The sequence below is a fragment of the Talpa europaea genome (genome assembly GCF_964194135.1).
Source record: "Talpa europaea genome assembly, chromosome: 8".
NCBI classification, from domain to species: Eukaryota; Metazoa; Chordata; class Mammalia; order Eulipotyphla; family Talpidae; genus Talpa; species Talpa europaea.
The window spans coordinates 31,072,295-31,090,247 of NC_140075.1; the positions used below are offsets into that span (position 1 = coordinate 31,072,295).

Below are 17,953 nucleotides of genomic sequence, written 5' to 3' on the forward strand. Positions count from 1 at the left end.
TTGTTTCCAAGGAAACCAAGGGCTGACTCTTATAACAGGATGGCCACATTTCCCAGCTCCACAGCTATCTTGCCCCTCGCGCCCTCGAGCACTGATGCGGGGCGGGTGGCTAGCCTGTTGGCTGGTCTTTTGAAAGGAGAGCTGACAAAGGCACGAGCTGCTGGTATAGCACACTGACTGCTAGTTTGGCTCATGGTGGTTGACACCCAGGTCACCCCAGGCAGCCAGAGGTGGCAGCGTTTCTGCACCTCAGGACCAACTCTGGGGCCTCCAGGTGGGACCAAGTGAGATTTGAGGTCCACCCTGAAGTTTGGTTCATTTTGCGGCAGATGAGGGGTTCTCAGAGAAACCCAACCCTCCCTGAGGTCTGCTGGAGATGAGAGGGGCTGGACAAGAATCCCTGAGCCCATGGAGCAGGCACTGGCGAGGCCGAATGAGAACCCGGGCAGGCCTGGTGAGATGTGCCTCAGTTTACACTTCACCTCTCTTTGCGGCCCAAGGTATGGTGAAGGGGAACCGGGAAAGCCCCTGTCTGAAGCCCGGGTTAAAGCAGGGTGACCATCAGGGTCTCGGCCTCATCCACGGTAGTCGACTGATGGGTTGGATGGACCCAGGAGTCTAATCCAGTCTCCTGTTTCTTAACCGAGTTTCTGTGGAAAGCTATAGTCCACCGATGGAGAACAACGCCCCCTGGTCACCTCGGACAAGCGCGGCTGAGGCATCTCCTTTTCAAGCCTCCCAGGAGGTCCCACCATCACACACACATCAGCCTCCACTTCAGCAGTGTTTGACAAAGGCCCCCGTTCCTGGCTGAGGCCCTGAGCAGGGAGAGAGGTCCCACTCGGGCATGTCTTATGTACAGAACAAAGAGAACTTTTTACAATAAAAACACCGAACAAAGAAAAACAACTTCACAAGACACAGTGTCAGTCCTCGCTGATGTCCTTCCTGTTGTGCCCCATGTGAAGAGGGCAGCCCAGCCTCACCTGGGACCTGCCCCGTTCCTGTTTTCATCCCCATTTAAAGCGAGGTTGTGTAGGAAGAGGAGGATCTGCCACCACACCCGATTTTGGTTCTGTTGGTGCTGAAAGGGAAAAAAAAAAAAATCAATTGAACTGCTAAACACACACTTGGACCAATGCTCCTTATCATTTTCAATGAAAGTTCTGATCTGCATGTCTCCAGGCGGCACTTTTAATCCTATCAGTATAGCAAACTGGGGAGTGGGGGTGGGGGTAGGATGAGATAGTTGAGTTCTCCAAAAACAATTGCAGTTTTAGCATTAAAAAGAAAAGACCAGGCTCTTTATGCACTGTGCACAAGAGGATTAAACTTTTTCCCCTGCTTGCAGGATTTTCCAGAGTTTAGCCAAGTGCTGCTTTTAATCAGATTGGCTCCTGAGCCCCTCCAACCTCAGCTGCATGAACAACAAACTTTCTTTAGAAAGAAAGAGAAGAAGTACCCCCCTCTCCCCCCAACTGCAAAGTAACACAGAGAACAAGGGGGGAAGGGGGGAGCCTCCATCTGCAAGTGATTTGACACTGTGAAGGTCAAAGGGTTAATCTTCAATTTAAACCACACTGCTGAGGCAGCAAAAATCTGATTTCATCCAGTGCAAACACGCACACACACAGACACACACACAGACACACACACACACTTGCACACCACCCGCTCTCCCTTCCCTGCATCTCCAGCTCAGTGCTGCCCTTTTTATAGCTGCTCTTGACAGTAAGCCATAAATAATCCCTCTTGGAGCGCTTTCCTACTGACTGGAGCCAATTAAACGTTAAGCAAGAACATACTTGAAAACAAAACAAAAACAAAGAATGCACACTACTCTCTGGAGGTTATCCCAGGTCCTACTGTCAGGCAGGGAAGCTGGGGGCAAAGGTCAGGGGTCAGTGGCTCCCAGGATTGTGGCTGGTGCCCCGCCCACACAGGTACCATTTCCCAGGGGCCAGCAGAGGGCCAGAAGGGCCAGAGGGGTGCTGGAGAGACAGTCTTTGTTCTGTCTTTGTCTACCAGGGTAGGAGGGCTGGGCTGGGGCCCCTCTCCACAGGGTTCTCAGCGGACAGGGGAATAAAAACCTAGTGTGCAGAGAGGAGCCAGCGCAGGCTGGACTTGGATCACTGCAGGGGCCCAGCCGGCAAGCACGTTTATGGGAAGTGTCCAGAGGCAGCTGGAACCCTCTTTCAGGCTGTCTAACCACAGTCCTGGCCCCTACCTGGCAACTCCTAGTCGGAAGGGAAGAGGCTAGAGTAAGTCAGTGGCAGAAATGGAGAGCGAGCCCAGGTCTTGCTGACTCTCAGAGTGTCACAGGCACATAGGGCCCCGGCCTCCCTGATCCTGCCTACATGGTGGCCGGTTCCCTTTCACCCCGCCTTGGGCCAGGAAGAGAGGTGAAGTGTTTCAGCTGAGACGGACCTTGTCCCTACCCTCAGTCTGTGGCAATGGCATTTCTTTCTCTTTCCCCTGCCGCAGGGAGACTAGAAAACAACCCAGAAAAGTGGAGGCACAGCTCTTGCAAGGAGAGGAAGGGAAATCGGGGTGTGCCACAGACAAGGCCTGGCAGACTGCTGCTGGGGAGACTGATGGCTTCCTTGTGTTTTGTAAACAAAGATGAGTAAAAAGAGGAAACACACCCGGCTTAACAAAATCTGGTTAGAGTAAAGCAGCGTGAAAATGGACTCAGCTGCAAACCTGAAGACTCAGGCCTGCTGCAGCTGCTGGGCAGAGCACTCCCTCCCCGTGGCCCCTCCCAGCTGCTGCCCAGGACAGGTGCAAAGGTCATGTGGTGGAACAGGAGGAGAATCCAGGAAAAGACTGGTCCCTGGAGAGGACAGGCTGCTGGAATTCTGAGTCTCCTCAGGTGGCTGTTTGAAAAGGTCAAGTAACAATAACAACCATGATCATAACATTCAAAGTAGCAGTGGGTGTGCCAGGCTCTGCGCTGAGTGTTTTACACCCTTGTTTTTCCAAGTGTGGTCCATGGACCAACAGCCTTAGCATCACTTGGGAGCTTCTTAGAAATGCAGGCCTACTGAATCACAGAGTGCATTTTTTTACAGGAATCCCAGGTGACTTTGAAACACATGAAAGAAGACGCATGAAAGAAGTTCAACTCTGGTCCGCTCCACAACACTATGAGGTTGTATGTATTATCATTCACCATGTTGCAGATGAGAGCATTTGAAAGAGTTATGTAACCTGGCCATATAACCCGGAAGCTGCAAGATCTGGACAGAACCTGGACCACCTGGCCCTAGAGTAATGTCCCTTCCCTACCACACTCACTATGCTCAGGGGCCAGCATATACCTTTCTTCAGTCCAGGCAGACTCACTGTCCTCCCTTCGCTAAATCATCTCAAAACGGCTCCATAGCTAAGCACATGTATCATGGAGGGCCCAGATCAATTTCACCCCGTAAGCCTCAGTTTCTCCCCAAATTCCCTTATGAAGACCACCCGCTGCCTAGGTAACTTATTGGGCTCTAACGTGTTTAGGGATGAGGCAAGATGGTGGCCTCAACTCCCATCATCTGGGGGTACTGGGGTATCCAGAAGCAGCTGTAGGCCAAAGAGTGCTGTCAGACAGGAAGCTGAGGTCTTGCTGAGAGACAGAGACAGGCCTAGGAGCAGGAGGCAGGGCACAAAGGCTGAGCCTGTAGAAGGATTTGGGTTCTGTGCCTCTGCCTGTGAGAGGTCTCAGGACTCACGAATCAGCAAGAAAGGCACTCGGGCTGCAGGTGCTTCTTGGGGCCAGGAATCAGAGGGTCTGGCTGTAGACTGGTACTTTCCATCAGCCTGTCTCACTTTCCTTATAAGTAAAATGCAGGTATTGTGTTACACTCACAAAACAGACTGTGTCACAGAAGCCACTGAGGCGGATCCACTTACGTGGTAAATACAGAGTCCCCCAGACCCACCCAGGCCAACAAGAGTCAGAATCACCAGGGAAGGGGCCCAGGAATTTGTATACTGAACAAGATCGAGACGTTATTTTTTAAATCAGAAGTAACATTACTAATAATTACATTACATTAATAAGAAAAGCAGTGTATGTCATTGGGGAAAAACTGGAAAGCAAGAAATTTGAGAGTTGAAAATAAAATCACCCATGATCCTATCACAGAAGAAAACACTTGACGATTCGGTGTTTTCTTTCATCCCTTTCAATCCTGCCCAGGTGGTTCTACAGCAGCCAGGCCAAGATAGGCATTTGGAAATCCCTGAGGTGCTTTTCAACCCTAAGGTTGGTGACTTGGAGTTTGTCATCCACAATTAACTTCAGGATTACAACTCAGAGCTCCAACAACTGAATCCTGTCAGGAGGGTAAAGGGCCTCGATAGGCCTGGACTGGCTCATACACAGGTGAGCTGGCCACCGCAGCAGTAGTGAGCCCAGCACAAACAGGCCTGGGAACCTCCTACAGCCCCAGTAGTCCTTTCTCTAGGCACAAGCAGATGCCACAGATATTCCATTTATATTCTCCTGCCACAGGGCAGCCCACCAAAGGCCTTTTTCTGAAAAGAAACCAAACTGCAAGATACCAAAAGAATCAAAGAATGCCCTGATTAGGAAGAACAGCAATTAAAAAAAAATTTATTAAATGAAACAGAAGGGCCTGACTAGAAAGGAGAGAAAAAGGACTCGAAGGGAGGCCAGTGAGAGAGACAGTAATGAGGAAGGAAATAAACATTGACCCACCAGAATGAAGTACACAAAGACTCCAGAGGACATGGATCCTTCCAGGAGATGGCTGGAGAAGGGGAGAAGGAAGGGGGAACTGGGGAAAAGTGCGCTTGGCCTCTGACTCGCAGGCGCCTGGCACAGAGCCCAGTGCATAATCTGAGATTGATGAGTGCAAGGCCCAGCCTGAGCACCCCTCCAAGAATGGGAACCTGCAAAGAATAATCATTCCCCGAATGCCTGGTGAGGGTGCTCTCAGCGGGAGGGGGCTGGGGCCCGAGGGGGTGATAAGCTGGTGGGAATTTAAGCTTACCTAAGAGGACTCAAATTCAGAGTCCAGAGAATAAGATCAAGGCATGGAGGGAATGAATAGAGGGGAATGTCCAAGGGAAGGGGTCCGAACACAGTGGCTAAAGATACTCTCTTCAGTTAAGAGAGCACAGGCAGGTGTTAGCGACCCAAGGCTCTTTAACTCCAGCCTCTCCTCTCTTTTTTTTTTTTTTCATGTTTTATTTATTTATTTATTTGTTTGTTTTGTTTATACATGCACTGGGTACATTCAGAAGCGCAGGAGGGTGAGAGAATTCACCAGAGCCAGAGCAGGGAGCAGAGCAGGCAGAAGGACCAAAGTACACTGCTGAGGGGAGCAGCGGGCGGCAGGAGAGGTCTGCGCGCCATGTGGGACCCTCCTCCGGTGGCCGGGGAGCAGCCGGGGATCGAACTGGCGCTGCAGAGGCCGCGGGCAGCTTCGCAACCCAGGGCTCTACCGCTGCGCCACCGGGGAGACCCCAGCCTCTCCTCTCTTGCTGTGGTGATGGTGTATGTGTGTGTGTGTGTGAGTAGTCAGCTGACAAGTCTTCAAGTCACTCCTACTGTGTGCAAGGCACTGACTGAACACATGTCATTCCCCTGTGTTACGGGGAACACGTAGGGGGACACAGCAATACTCAACAAGTGCAGGCTGGACTGACTGCAAGCAAGTCAGCCTTGCAAGATAACCCACTTGTCTGAGGCCAGCAACAAGTGATGTCTGGCCTGGTCTAAAGATGTACTTGATGTGATAATATCAGCCTCTTGCTTAGGGAGAGGCCCAACTAGTAAAAGGCTTTTTTTTTTTTTTTTTTTAATAGCTGGCTGTGGAGTCTGACAAGGTTGGATTACACAAGTCAAACTCTGTCTCATCCCATGTGGCCTCTGCCCTAAGCACAAAGAGTGTTCCCTGCCCTCCCTGGATAAGAATCTCCCTCTGCCTGCCTCGGCCTCCTCCCCAATGGATCCAATTCAAATCCTCTTGGGCTTTGTGTGTCACCGGTGTTCCAGATGCTCCTGTAAGAGCTAATTCACCCTAAAGAATTAGAGGAAAGAGCAAAGCTACACGGTGGCTCTGCTTTAGAAGGACCCTGCAAATTTATTAAACAAGCAACTTACAATATCACCTACTCAGAACAGTGTTTTCTTATCTTTCCATTTGATCCTTGCAAAGATCTGGGACATAGGAGGACGGGTTTGATCAGTTCCATTTCAGGGACAGAGAAGCAAAGGCTCAGAAAAGTTACCCCAAGTAAGTTAGTTGGGAGGGAGGGGGCTATGCAGACACATGATTTCTGACCCCAAAGCTGTGTTCTTTCACTAAAATATTAGATTGTGTGTATTCCTGTTATGAACTAGTATTAACTTTTCAAACTGAACTGCTCCCCTAGTATGTTTAAAGACATTATTTCCAGATCATTAACTATTTAGTAAGGATGCCATGGACCAGAAAAAATAAACCTGTGAGAGGTAGAGCTAACTGAAGATCAAACAGAAATAAAGCTGAAACTGGTTTGAAATGGTAACTTCTGACCATGTTCTGAAATACAGTGAATTTCTTTAAGATGCAGCCTTGCAGGCACCCAGTTTTACAGGGACACAGATTCAAAAACGTGAACTTTTCCTAGCTCTCCCCTTTTGCCCATACTCTAAACCTACCCCACAGAGGCTGAAAGACAGAGCTTTGCGACTGAGAACAGGAATACACAGATAAGGGAGCCGCTAGGAAAATTCCACTTGAAAGAAGTTAGGAAGATGTTTTTGTTCAAGCCATCGAGCTTTTATCAAGCGCCCAACTGAGCTAAGAGTTGTAAAGGAAAAAAAGATGAGAAAAATGTAAACCCTGGCTTCAATTATTTCATAATCGGAAGGGGAGAAACGCAGGAACATAGAACTCAGCGCAAGAGGTGCGGGGAGGGGAGTAAGTGGGCGCTGCATGGTATTCTCTCTCTCCAGGACGTGCATGCTGAGGAGCAGGGAGGGGCGATGAAAGGAGTAAGGTTTTGGGATCAATCAAATCTGCATGGGTTACAGCTCAGCCGCTGTACATTCTCTCACTTCTCTAAGCCTCAGTTTTCTACACAATAGGAGGTGGGGGGAAATCTAGAAATACAAGGTTGCTCTGGTGACTAAATGAGGAAAATAAACGTAAAGCATGGGGCCTGGTGGGAGCACCCAACAGCTCACCCCTTCCCGTGAGGACCGGGAAAAGCTGGGCCTCACTTCACTTAGCTGGTTGCTTCCTTCAACATGTCCTGCTCAGTGTGTCCCCCAAAAGGGGTGTCTTCTGAACAGTCTTCTGAAGTCCTAGGGGAAGCCTTTACTTTACCCTTTGAGAGGGGCTCTGAACTCCAGGTGGCCAAGCTCAGACAGGGACTCTGAAACCCATGGGGTGGCCTCTTGGGCCCAGAGGATCAGCCACTGCCCCAGAATGCTTGCGATACAGCTACCTGAGGAAACTGCAATGTGGCAAAACAGAAAAGGAAAAAAATATTCCTTCCAAGAATATCCTCAGTCCAGCCAGCAACGCTAACAGGATGTGGAAGCCACTAGCCACCCCAGAGCAACACCCATCACTTCTCCATGGAAGATAGGGTGGCCCCCCTGGACAGCCATTTCACAGCAGAACACAGGAGGGCTACCTCTAACAAAACTGGAAGCCACTGGTTTCAGCCACTGGGGACCGGGGTTGGGGAGCAGGACTGTGCCGTATCATCCAAGACCCCAGAGCCATGCTCTGCAGCTCCACGGCCCAAAGGCAGAGAGTGCAGAAGTCCTTACCCAGTTTCCCTCAATCTGAAAACAGCTCTACCAAACTACTGGGCAACTTCTTAAGAGCTCAGGAAAGAACAGTGGTGTGTGAGCTCTGGGCAGAGAGGGAGAGAGGGCATCTAGGAATGGGCAGGTCTGTGGTGGGGCTCCAAGGCTGTGGAGGAGGACCCCAAGTCTCTGACTCCCAACCAGGACCCTTACAGCTGGCTGGTCTTGTCCCACTTGGGCCAGGCTCATGGAGAGGCCAAGGTAAGTGAGCACGGAAGAAAGTGAGACCCGCTCCCCCCACCCACCCACTTAACCCAACTGTTCTTATTCTGGTCATGGAACATGCCCTCTTGGTTGCCAGACACGGATCAAAAAGCAAACCAGACATTTTTCTTTATCCTTTTTTAGTGCCTCCCCCAAACCTCTCCTCCCCCATCAACACCCCTCCCACCACCCCAAGAAGAAAAACAAAAGCCAATTCCCATCCCCATGGCTTGCCTTGGTGGGGAGGGAATGAACTGTCCGGAACTACAAGGCCCTTCTCCTGGAAGAGAGAGTAGTCAGGTGCAGAGTTGTGTGGGGAACTCGGCCTCCAGTCAGCCACGCTGATGACTCAGAAGCTAAATATAGCCAGTGATATAAACAGAGCCAGCCACAGAGCAAACACAGGGCCCCCAAGCCCCAGCACTGGCTCTCACGCACAGTCTCTCCCCTCCCCCTACTGCACGCCTCCCCAGGCTCTGTCCTAGGTGGAACTCCCACTCCTGGGATGGAGGGGGGCCTACAGGGACCCCTCGCACTCTTCTGTGAGTATCTGGGGCTCCTGTCCAAGGCTGCCCCATTCAGAGCCTGATCCACCTCATTAGCCACGGTCTGAGAGTCAGAATGCCATTTGCTAACAAGAAGAGTACCCCAGACGGTCAGGAAGCAGTCAGGGGCTGCAGGCAGAGAAGCTGCCATTTACTAAGCCATGCAAACATCACCCTGTGTAAAACTCCCAGAAGAGCTCTCTAAGAACAATAAAGCCAGATCCAAATGAAATCCTAAAAACATCTCTTCACATATTTCCAAAAGTATTAAACTGTCTACACCTTAATAATTATATGTACTGCAATTTCCAAAGACCTTGCACATCAACCCTGCAAGGTAAGCATTGGAAACTGAGATTTGGAGAAATTAAGTAATTTGTCTATGAACACAGAACTCCTAAGTGACAGAGCTGGGATCTGAACCTGGATCTGACTCTGAGTCCAGATTCAACTAAAGATGATTTAAACCAAGTGACTGAAATTTTTCTCAGATTTCATTTTTCAGAAAGCATAATTCAGGGAATTTCCAAATCTGACTTGTGAATGGGGCCACTCCCAGCCCAAGTGAAAAAGCCATTTCCAACATAAAGAATTCTAACCTCCTACAGTTTTATTCACTCAAAGGTATACAGTAGCTTTTAATTTAATTTTATTTTTTTGGATTCTTGGCTTCCTCACATTGCCCAGAAATACCCACACACATCTCTTAAGATTATGTCATTGGGCCAAGAAATTTTCCTAGGTGCCAAGACTCGAGCTACTGTCCATTCTTAGGCCCACGCTGGAGGAGACCACATTCGGGGGAATGGAAAGAAGCAGCTGGGACTCACACCTCTGGCTGGGGTAGCCAGTGAGATCAGTGAGGAAGCAAACTTGTCCCTCTCTCTTCTGTGCAGAAGCAGGATGGACATAGAAACACTAGGGCACCTTCATGGGCCAGCGCACGTCACTGCTCAGTTGTTCAGCTCACAGATGAACAGTAGGGAACCTTCCAGTTCTCACCCAAAGGAAGGTGGGACAGGACCAGGTGTGGAACTGCTTTTAACTCCACTCACTCTGCCTCTAACAATCTTACTGCTTTGGAGACCAAAGAGCCAACAGTGAGCACCTTGCTAGTCTTCTGCCTCCAGTTCCTTGTCTGTTGCTCCAGAGGGCTGAGCTGAGCACAGGTACCCAGGCTAGACCACACCCAGTCTAGCTCCTTAAGAAACATACTGGGGGCCTCCCATGGTGGCGCAGCAGTTGAGCGCTGGGATGCGAAGCTGTGCGCAGCCTCTGCAGCACCAGTTCGATCCCCGGCTGCCGGGCAAGGGTCCCACATGGCGCGCAGACCTCTCCTGCTGCCCGCCGCTGCCCTCAGTAGTGTACCTCGTCAGTCTGCCTGTTCTGTTTCCTGCTCTGGCTCTGGTGAATTCTCTCACCCTCCCGTGCTTCTGACTGTACCCAGTGCTTGTATAAATAAATAAAATAAATCTTTAAAAAAAATAAAATAAAAATAAAAATAAAAAAAAAGAAAGAAACATACTGGGAGGGCTTGAGGCCTGCATAAACTCACACCTGGGGGAATTCGGAGCATGTTCCATCTGGGGTCATGCTGATGCACTCAATTTACTATGATGTCACCCTACAACATACTACCCCACAACATAGCCCCTCCCGCTGTTCCACATCTCCTAGGGAGGTTTCTCCTAAATCAGAAAAAGAATAAATGAGGTCCATAACCAGGGACAAAAGGCAAGGCTTGTCACAGGACTCAGTGACCAATGGCAACTGTCTGGCCCTGGGATTCCAGCCCGGAGGAGAGGAAAGATGGCCAGGTCCCTTCGACCCTTGTATTGCCTCTTGGGTTGTCTTTTTTGGCTCTCTAAACTCATCCCACAATGATAGGGGACGACCACCACTCTCTGAGCAGAAGTGTACAGGACCAGCGCCCCAAAACGGAACAGCTTAGACACCAATTTCTCTGGACAGAGCAGGTGAGGGAGTGCAGGGGGCAGTTCTGCTCAGGGACCAGCTTGGTGGGTGGGATGGGAAATTGTCCTGTAAACCGACAAGAACAAATACAGAGTATGGTCAGGATTACAGACACACAGAAGGAAACAAGCACTAAAGAACACCTACTGTGTGCCTGGAACTTTCATAGGTATTTCCTCAAGCATCGCAATAAAATTCTGTGGCATTAGCTCTGATTTACAGAAGAGGAAATAGGCAGTGCAAGGTCAAGTGACTTCCTGATAGCTAGTAAGTGGCAGAGCTGGTATTCAAACCTAGGTTTTCTGACTTTGTACCTGAAACCTAGACACTTAATTCTAAACTATTCCTTCCTGTGCCTCAGTTTCTCTGCCTGTAAAGATGAGGTAAAGAAAATAAAGGATAAGAATATGAGTGATAATAGTACTGTTTAGATATGAAACATTAAAAACCATACCTTATGTAATAATCAAGTTCAAAAAATTACTCATTTCTTAAAGCCAGCTAAAAGGTCCTATATGTGTCAGTGCTCACCTGCCCACAGTCAGAATCCCAGCCCTGCCCCCAGGATGAGCTGCTGGTAGTCCATGAGCAGGGTTTGTAGGGCGGAGTGGGTTAAAAGCAAGAGGACTCCATGGACAAAAAGCCTGTTTTTTTGTAATGGAAAATTTGGGAAAACCAGCTCTGGCATAAAGGACTTCCTGGCCAGCCTTCTGCCACTGCAAGGGGACAGAAGTAGGTAGTTGGCAGGAGGGGGAGGGCCACAGGGAATTCAGGAGGCAGTAAGAGATGAGGCGAGGAGCAGGGGAGACTCCTCCAGTCTCTTCTGGCTCTGCTGCTCTGCTCCCCTACTCTCCCTATGGTGGATAGGACAGCACTCTTGGTTAAACTGGAACTGTGACCTCAAAGAAGTAGTCCTAGAGTGGGGGAAATGATGCCAAGTAGTCAGGCGCTGGGTCAGACCTTAGAATAAGGTTCTGTTCTGAAGTGAAAGAAAGAGCCAGGGTTGTATTCTAGTCTATACCAAAGCACAGTCGGGCAAGGGTGCTCTCCCAGCCTGCCCCAAGCTCACAGGTGCTTAACAATGACGGGATTGGGGGGTGTATTCTGAGAGACAATTATTGAGAGAGACTGGGTCTACTGGCAATGAAGAAAGCTGCCTTCCAGAAGAGTCCTCTAGATAGGTTTAAGAGACCACAGCCACTGTGTCTTCCACGAACTCTGTACCTGGACTGGGAGCTGTGAGCTGGGCTCAGACACAGGCCTGTCCAGACAGGGTAGAGTGAGTGAAGGGGCAGAAGGAAGGACAGGAGAGACCAAAATCTTGAATCAGAGTACATCCACATGTAGACTGAAGGGGAAACTCTTAAGCTAAGTTTCCAAAAAACAATCAAAGAAGGAAACAGGGACTGGGGTGTGGGACCAGGAAGAGAAGGAGAGGAAGAGGCTAAGCACCAAATTATCTAAGCACAGGGCCACTAAGGGCCCTGAGTGAGCCCCCAGGACCAGGTGTAGCCCCCCAAATCCTCAAAACTCCTTGGCAGAGGGCCTCTCTGGTGGTGCAAGGGGTTAAGCACAGCGCTATGAAGCAATCCGCAGCCTTTGCAGTACAAGTTTCATCCCCGGCCGGCCAGGGAGCAACCCACATGGCACAGCAGACTTCTCCTGTCTCGCCCGCTGCTCCCCTCAGCAGTGTATATCAGTCAGTCTGCCTGTTCTGTTCCTCACTCTGTCTCTGGTGAGTCCTCTCACACACACACCCCCACCCTCTGCTGCACCTCTGGCTTGTACCCCAGTTCTTGTATGCATAAATAAATAAATCTTAAAAAAAAAAAAAACAACAACCAAAAAACTCCTTGGCAGAGACATCTAATCCCCAATGGTTTTTTCTCCGGAAACTCAATGGTCTGGTCCTTCAGTCAAACATAATATAAATAGCTTACCTCTGTCCCCACGAGGTTACCTATCTAAACTCCCAGTTTACCCAATCATGGTGAGTTATTTATTCTCTTGATTTGATATTCTCTCTCTCTCTGTCTCTCTCTCTCTCTCACACACACACACAACACACACACACACACACACACACACACACACACGCCAGGAACACAGTCCCAGAGGTAGGGAATGTGTTGTCTCCAGGTGGTGTGCCTCTGCTTCAGCCATGGTGGTACTAGCACAGATCCAGCCTCAGCATTCTCTCCCCGCCTTGGCAGCCAGTCAGAAAGCCAGTCCAGAGAGGAAGGGTTAAGTGCCTAGGGGCTGGCCCAGGCTGCAGCTCTGTAGCCAGGCAGCCTCCAGCCGGTGGCACGGAGGGCTCCTCCAGCACGAGCCTGCCAGCCGCCTCCTTTGTTGATGGACTCTGCCACATGCTCTACTGACACGCGATGCTCCGCCCTGGCGGGGTTAGTGCCAGGCTGCCGGCCAAGTACCCGGCCCAGCACCAGGCCGCCAGTCTGGAGGGACTCTGAGGTACACTCGCCAGCGTCCCAGACAGAGACAATGAGGAGTGGCCTCCCCAGCTGGAAAGTGTCAGGTTACAACTGGTTCCACCACTTTCCCCCACTCAGGGCCATCCCTGGCCTTGGTTATCCAGTTCTCACTGCACCTCTGCCAGGTACCCCCCACTGTCCAGTTTCAGGCTCGCACCCTGAAAAGTTTCCTTTAGGTCTATGAAGAAGGATTATCTCCCACCCTGGCCTCAAGAAGACACAGCTTGGCAGGTAGGCTGCAGAGTCATGCCGTTCCCTAGGAGGGATCGTAGCATCTCCTGACCGGCTTTTATGGAGGCTGAACTGAGAGGGCAGATAACCCACTTGGAGCTCAGAGATGAGGGCAAGAACGTTCATTCAGTCAGGCCCACTCAGTCTATGGGAATCCCAATAACCCGGGCCAAAATTCTGGGACCATATCCTTGAGGCCTGGCAGAGACAGAATTGCCAGAGCAGGTCCCGCCGCTCCCCCCCCCCCCCCGCCCCCAACATCCTTCCCCCCAAGTCCCCAGGCCTACTTGCTGCATATGAAGCCGATGGAACTGGTCTGCAATGCACTGAAGCTTTCGGGCAATCTGTATCTCTGCTCGATGTTGCCACTGCCCTTCAGGGGGCTGCTCACCAAGGGGCAAGCCTGCAGGGAAACTGGCAGGGAGAGGGAGTCGGTAGCCAGCATTGCCTGCAAAGACAGAGGGCCCATATCTCAGCATTGTCCACAACTGCCCCATCTCCCCCATGCTGCTCCTCCTAGCCAAGACTTGGGGCCAAGGGTGAACGCTTGTATGGGAAGGGAGAGGGACTCGCTGCCTGACCTGCCTGTTGCCCACGTGTATAAAATCTGATGCGGGGAGAACAGAAGGGAATGGTCTCTGCCTTCCTCTCAGTTCTCCACTCACAAGCAGTACCAAGGCAAAGGTAATACTTGTGGGGGAACGTGCCAATCTCTGTCCTTATTTACCAAGCTATGCTTGACCACCATTTATTATTCATGTAGTAGCAGGCTGAAGCTCCTCTCTGGAAAAGCACCGGAGGCAGCCCTCTAGAGTTCCTGGGCAAAGCAAGCAAGTGACAGAGAAAATCAAAAAGCGTCTTGACTTTTTAGTGCAGAAAAAAGGCAGGCTGATCTTGGGTGCTGAAGCTATGGGCAAGGCATGAAATCTAGAACGAGAAAACTCCTCAGACCCACAGAATAGCCACGTTCCTCTCCAGGGGCGGCGTGCGGCTAACTGTGGGAGACCTCCAGACAAGCGGTCCCCACTTACAGAGTGCTGGCCACAGAGGCACCACTAGGGGCGCCCACCTCCTCCCTTACCCTCCTCCCCGCCCGCTTATCCATCTTCTCAGACTCCCGCCAGAACTGCCAATGCCAGACTAGCCCTACGCGGCAGCTCCCTCTGGGGATAACTGCAGCGTCTCCTCGGTCGGCTCAGTCAGACACAGCAAGCTGGACTCCTCCGAACCTTTCTCCTTCCCTCCATGAGCTATTGTGCTAAAAGAAGAAAACAAACTAAGTGTCTAACCCTGCCCTTTTGCCAGAGGAGGGCATACCGCTCATAAAACAAACCATTTAAATCCACAAATGAAGGGGTCTTGTCGGCTTGAGCCTTAAAACAGCCCCTCTGCTGGCATTGAGCCCAGGCAGGCCAACCTCATTCTCCAGTTCCCCTTCCAAGGACAGAAAGTCCCAAGTGACAACTGGAGGCCACCTTCTGCCATTAGGAACCTCCCCTCCCAGAGCGGCTGGGTTTTTCCCTCCAGTGTCGACGGCAAGGCACAGATCCCCCAGGCTTGTCCAGGGCGGTGTTAAGTCCCTTTACAGAAGGCACGCCATTGCTGGGACACAAAAGGCTGGGCCACTCAGGTCCAGGCACCCTCTCTCCAGCCCAAGGAGACATCATGAACTGAGGGATCCCTCCAGGAAGGAATAAAAGAGCAGAGATAGTGGCAGGATGACCTGCCTTTCTTGGGGCCCACGGAGCACAGGTCAGGAACAACGACAAGCAGAGAGGCAGAAGGATGAGAGTCGAGGAATCAACAGCCCCTGCTGCTCAGTTTTGGGGAAGGAAATAGTGAAGAGCAGGTTTGAGGAGGGAAAGTCCCCTCTATTCCCCCGATCTCTATGGGAGGAGTCCTGAGGCTGAAAGTACTTACCGTAAAAGAGTCGCTGGGGTTCTTCGGTCACCCCACAAGGCAGCATGACACCCTGGCTGGGAGAGGCTGGACTAAGGGTCTGGGTGGCCTTGTCTTCCTGGCTGGTGGGTCGAAGCCCAGGGCCACAGCAGTGGGTGAGAGGAAAGAGCTGCAGACGGCTGAGGGGGCAGTCCAGCTGGCTCTGGGCAAACAGGTCGGCAGAGAGCAAGCTCCCAGGCTGGGTCCCTGGCTCCCCATCCTCTGGCTGGAACACATCATCCTCCAACTCCTCCACACACTGCGGTGGCTCCATGTCCCCTGTGAGTGCACAATGCAGGAATCCGGCATGCCGTCCCCACTCTGCCAACCTGAGACCTCCTCCCCTCCCGTTCCCCGCTCTCCCTTTTCATCTGGGGAGAGGCAGCTCTGGCGAATAAAGGACTGTCAAGGGTGTCAGTGACCCCTGGATGTGGCCAGCCTCACTGTTCAGGGACTCTTCACACCTATTCCTTAAGCCCACACGGGGCCGCTCTCCTTGGTCTTTTCTTCTGAACCAAGCTGGTCATGGCCATGAAATCTGGCTGCTCTTGACTCTGAGCAATAGCAGAGGTAGGGTCAGCTGCTGCAAACACGCTGGATACCTGGGGAAATGTCAACAAGACTAGCCTCTGTGAGTGGCTGTGGGAGGGTAGAAGGGTACTGTGACTGGCTAACACACACACATGCACACGCACACACACACATGCACACACACACAGAGTGCCCTGACACGTACACACCAAGCTCTCATCTCAGTCTCAGCCCAGCTCCAGGCTTAGCAGCAAAAACAAAAGCCAGCCATCCTGGGGCTGCCAGGTTCCCTCCAAACCTGCTAAGCCCCGCCCTACTGCCCATCTACTCTAGTCTCCTCCCCCAGCTTGCTCAACACAACAAACAGGCTCCGTGGTGTGGTAAGAGTGTCCTGGGAGAGGGGGCAGAAAGACCTAAGCTAGTTATTGCTGCTGCCCTTCCAGCACAGTAGAGCTGTCTGCCCTGCACAGGTTGGCCTAGAGAGTATATCCAGCATTTAGAAAACTGGCCAGTCTCCCCAGCTGAGACTACTCACTAGTCTCCATGATTTCAAACCTTTCCTCACAGCCCACCATTCCCGCCAGCGGGGAACCTGAGATTGGTACAACCTGCCTCACAGAAGGAAGTGAAATTCAGTCCTCTCTCCGTGACCTCACTGCCTAAACTACTAAGGTTGTTGATAAGAGTTTCTTGGTGATAAAGAAGTTCCTCCTGCTCCACCTGATGGTAAGAGCCATCTCTTGGAAGTCTGAGCTCGGAGTCACCCAGCTTAAGCACCCAACCCAGTCCCCTATACACACACCAAGCTTCCCTTAGGGTCCCTGGGGGCAATAAGAACCCCCCAACCACCTGAATAGTTAAGGATACAGAGAGACAGTGTTTGTCACTGCCAGATTCAATTAGAGATCCCCTGGGAATTCTGTCTCCCAGTCTCTTGCCTTTGAAGAACAAGCCAAATGGCAAATGGTCTGTGGGTTAATGAAGTGTTTAAAGGAATCTAAATTCAGAAATCCTGGTTTTTCCCAAATGCAAACTCTCTTGCTCGCTTCAACCCTCCACCCCATCCAATCTCTGAGCTATCTGTGGTCTCATCTCTGTCCGCTTCCCTGGAGAATGAGGAGATGCCAGCTGAATAGCAAAAAAGGCTAGTGGTGTTCCCTGGATAATGTTTCCCAAAGGGGAGCTGGAGGTGGGGGTAGGAGAGAATTTCAGCTTATCAGCACCAGGAAACAAAGTTTCCCCCTGAAAGGACCAAGTGCTGTCCTACCAGTCACCTGGCAGGGGCTCCCTGGCCTTCAACCTCCTCTGCAAGCTGACGATCCCAACCTAAGAAGGGGCCCTCCAAAGCCGCAGGAGTCATTGTCTTCGTTTTTTCCTTTGAAGCTGTCACCTCCCCCTCCTCCTCGCAGCAAAGCCCCAAAGTTCAACCCTTCCCTGAACTGGACAGTGGGGGAGGTGCAGCCAAAGGGTGTGGCTCTGCAGGCCCTGGGACCCTTCCCACTCTCACGACACACAGGTGGCTCTTCTGCAGGTGGGAGCGCAGGGAGGTGCTGGGCAGGGTCAAGTGTAAGCCGGGATACAGCAGCGTGGCCCTCTCCCCGCCTTTCCCCTGTGCTGCAGGGATGTCCAAACTGGTGGAAACACTTCCCCCAGAGCGCTGCCAGAGAAAGGCTTTATTCCTAACAGGGGAAACTAAAGCCCACGGCAGCCTTCCCAGCCCCGCGGGCTCTAATAGGGATGCTAAACTTAGGCTCCTCCCAGAAGGCTGCTGCAGACAGACCTCCTGCACTTCGACGGGGACGACAACCTGGGGCCGCACAAATACACACGCGCACAGCCCGCGCAGACCTGGGTGACTCCAGGAGAGAGTCTCGGCCTCCGAGTCGTGGTGCCAGGGCTCCGCGCCAGGGTCCAGCGTGACGAGCGCTCAGGGGCTTGGCGCCCAGACTCAACCGGGAAGGCGAGCCCAGCTGTTAAGGAGAGGCGTCTCAGGCTCCGCAGAGAGGCAGAGCGCCCCACAACTCCCGGCCCAGCCCCAGCGCGAGACCAGGAGGCCGGGGGGCTCGCGGACGCCGGGTCAGCTCCGCGGCGCACCGCAGGCTCCCCACCCACCTGGCCCCAGCTCCGCGGAGGACCACATGCTCCCGCCCCCCAAGTCCCCCGCGGGGCAGCAGCGCGCCGAGACATGGGCGCTGCCAGCACCCCGGCTCGCGCGCGCC

General features: G+C 51.9%; 1 protein-coding gene across 1 annotated transcript; it reads right to left on the minus strand.

Moving 5' to 3' along the window:
• Positions 1-777: 777 nt before the first annotated feature.
• On the minus strand, positions 778-17,646 carry BMF (Bcl2 modifying factor; the record flags this gene model as incomplete). Its single annotated transcript, XM_084240977.1, is given in 6 exon segments — positions 778-801; positions 803-818; positions 987-1,084; positions 13,553-13,713; positions 15,186-15,482; positions 17,583-17,646. Coding segments are annotated over 5 exon segments (591 nt in total). The 5' UTR covers positions 15,478-15,482; positions 17,583-17,646.
• Between the last annotated feature and the right edge of the window lie 307 nt (positions 17,647-17,953).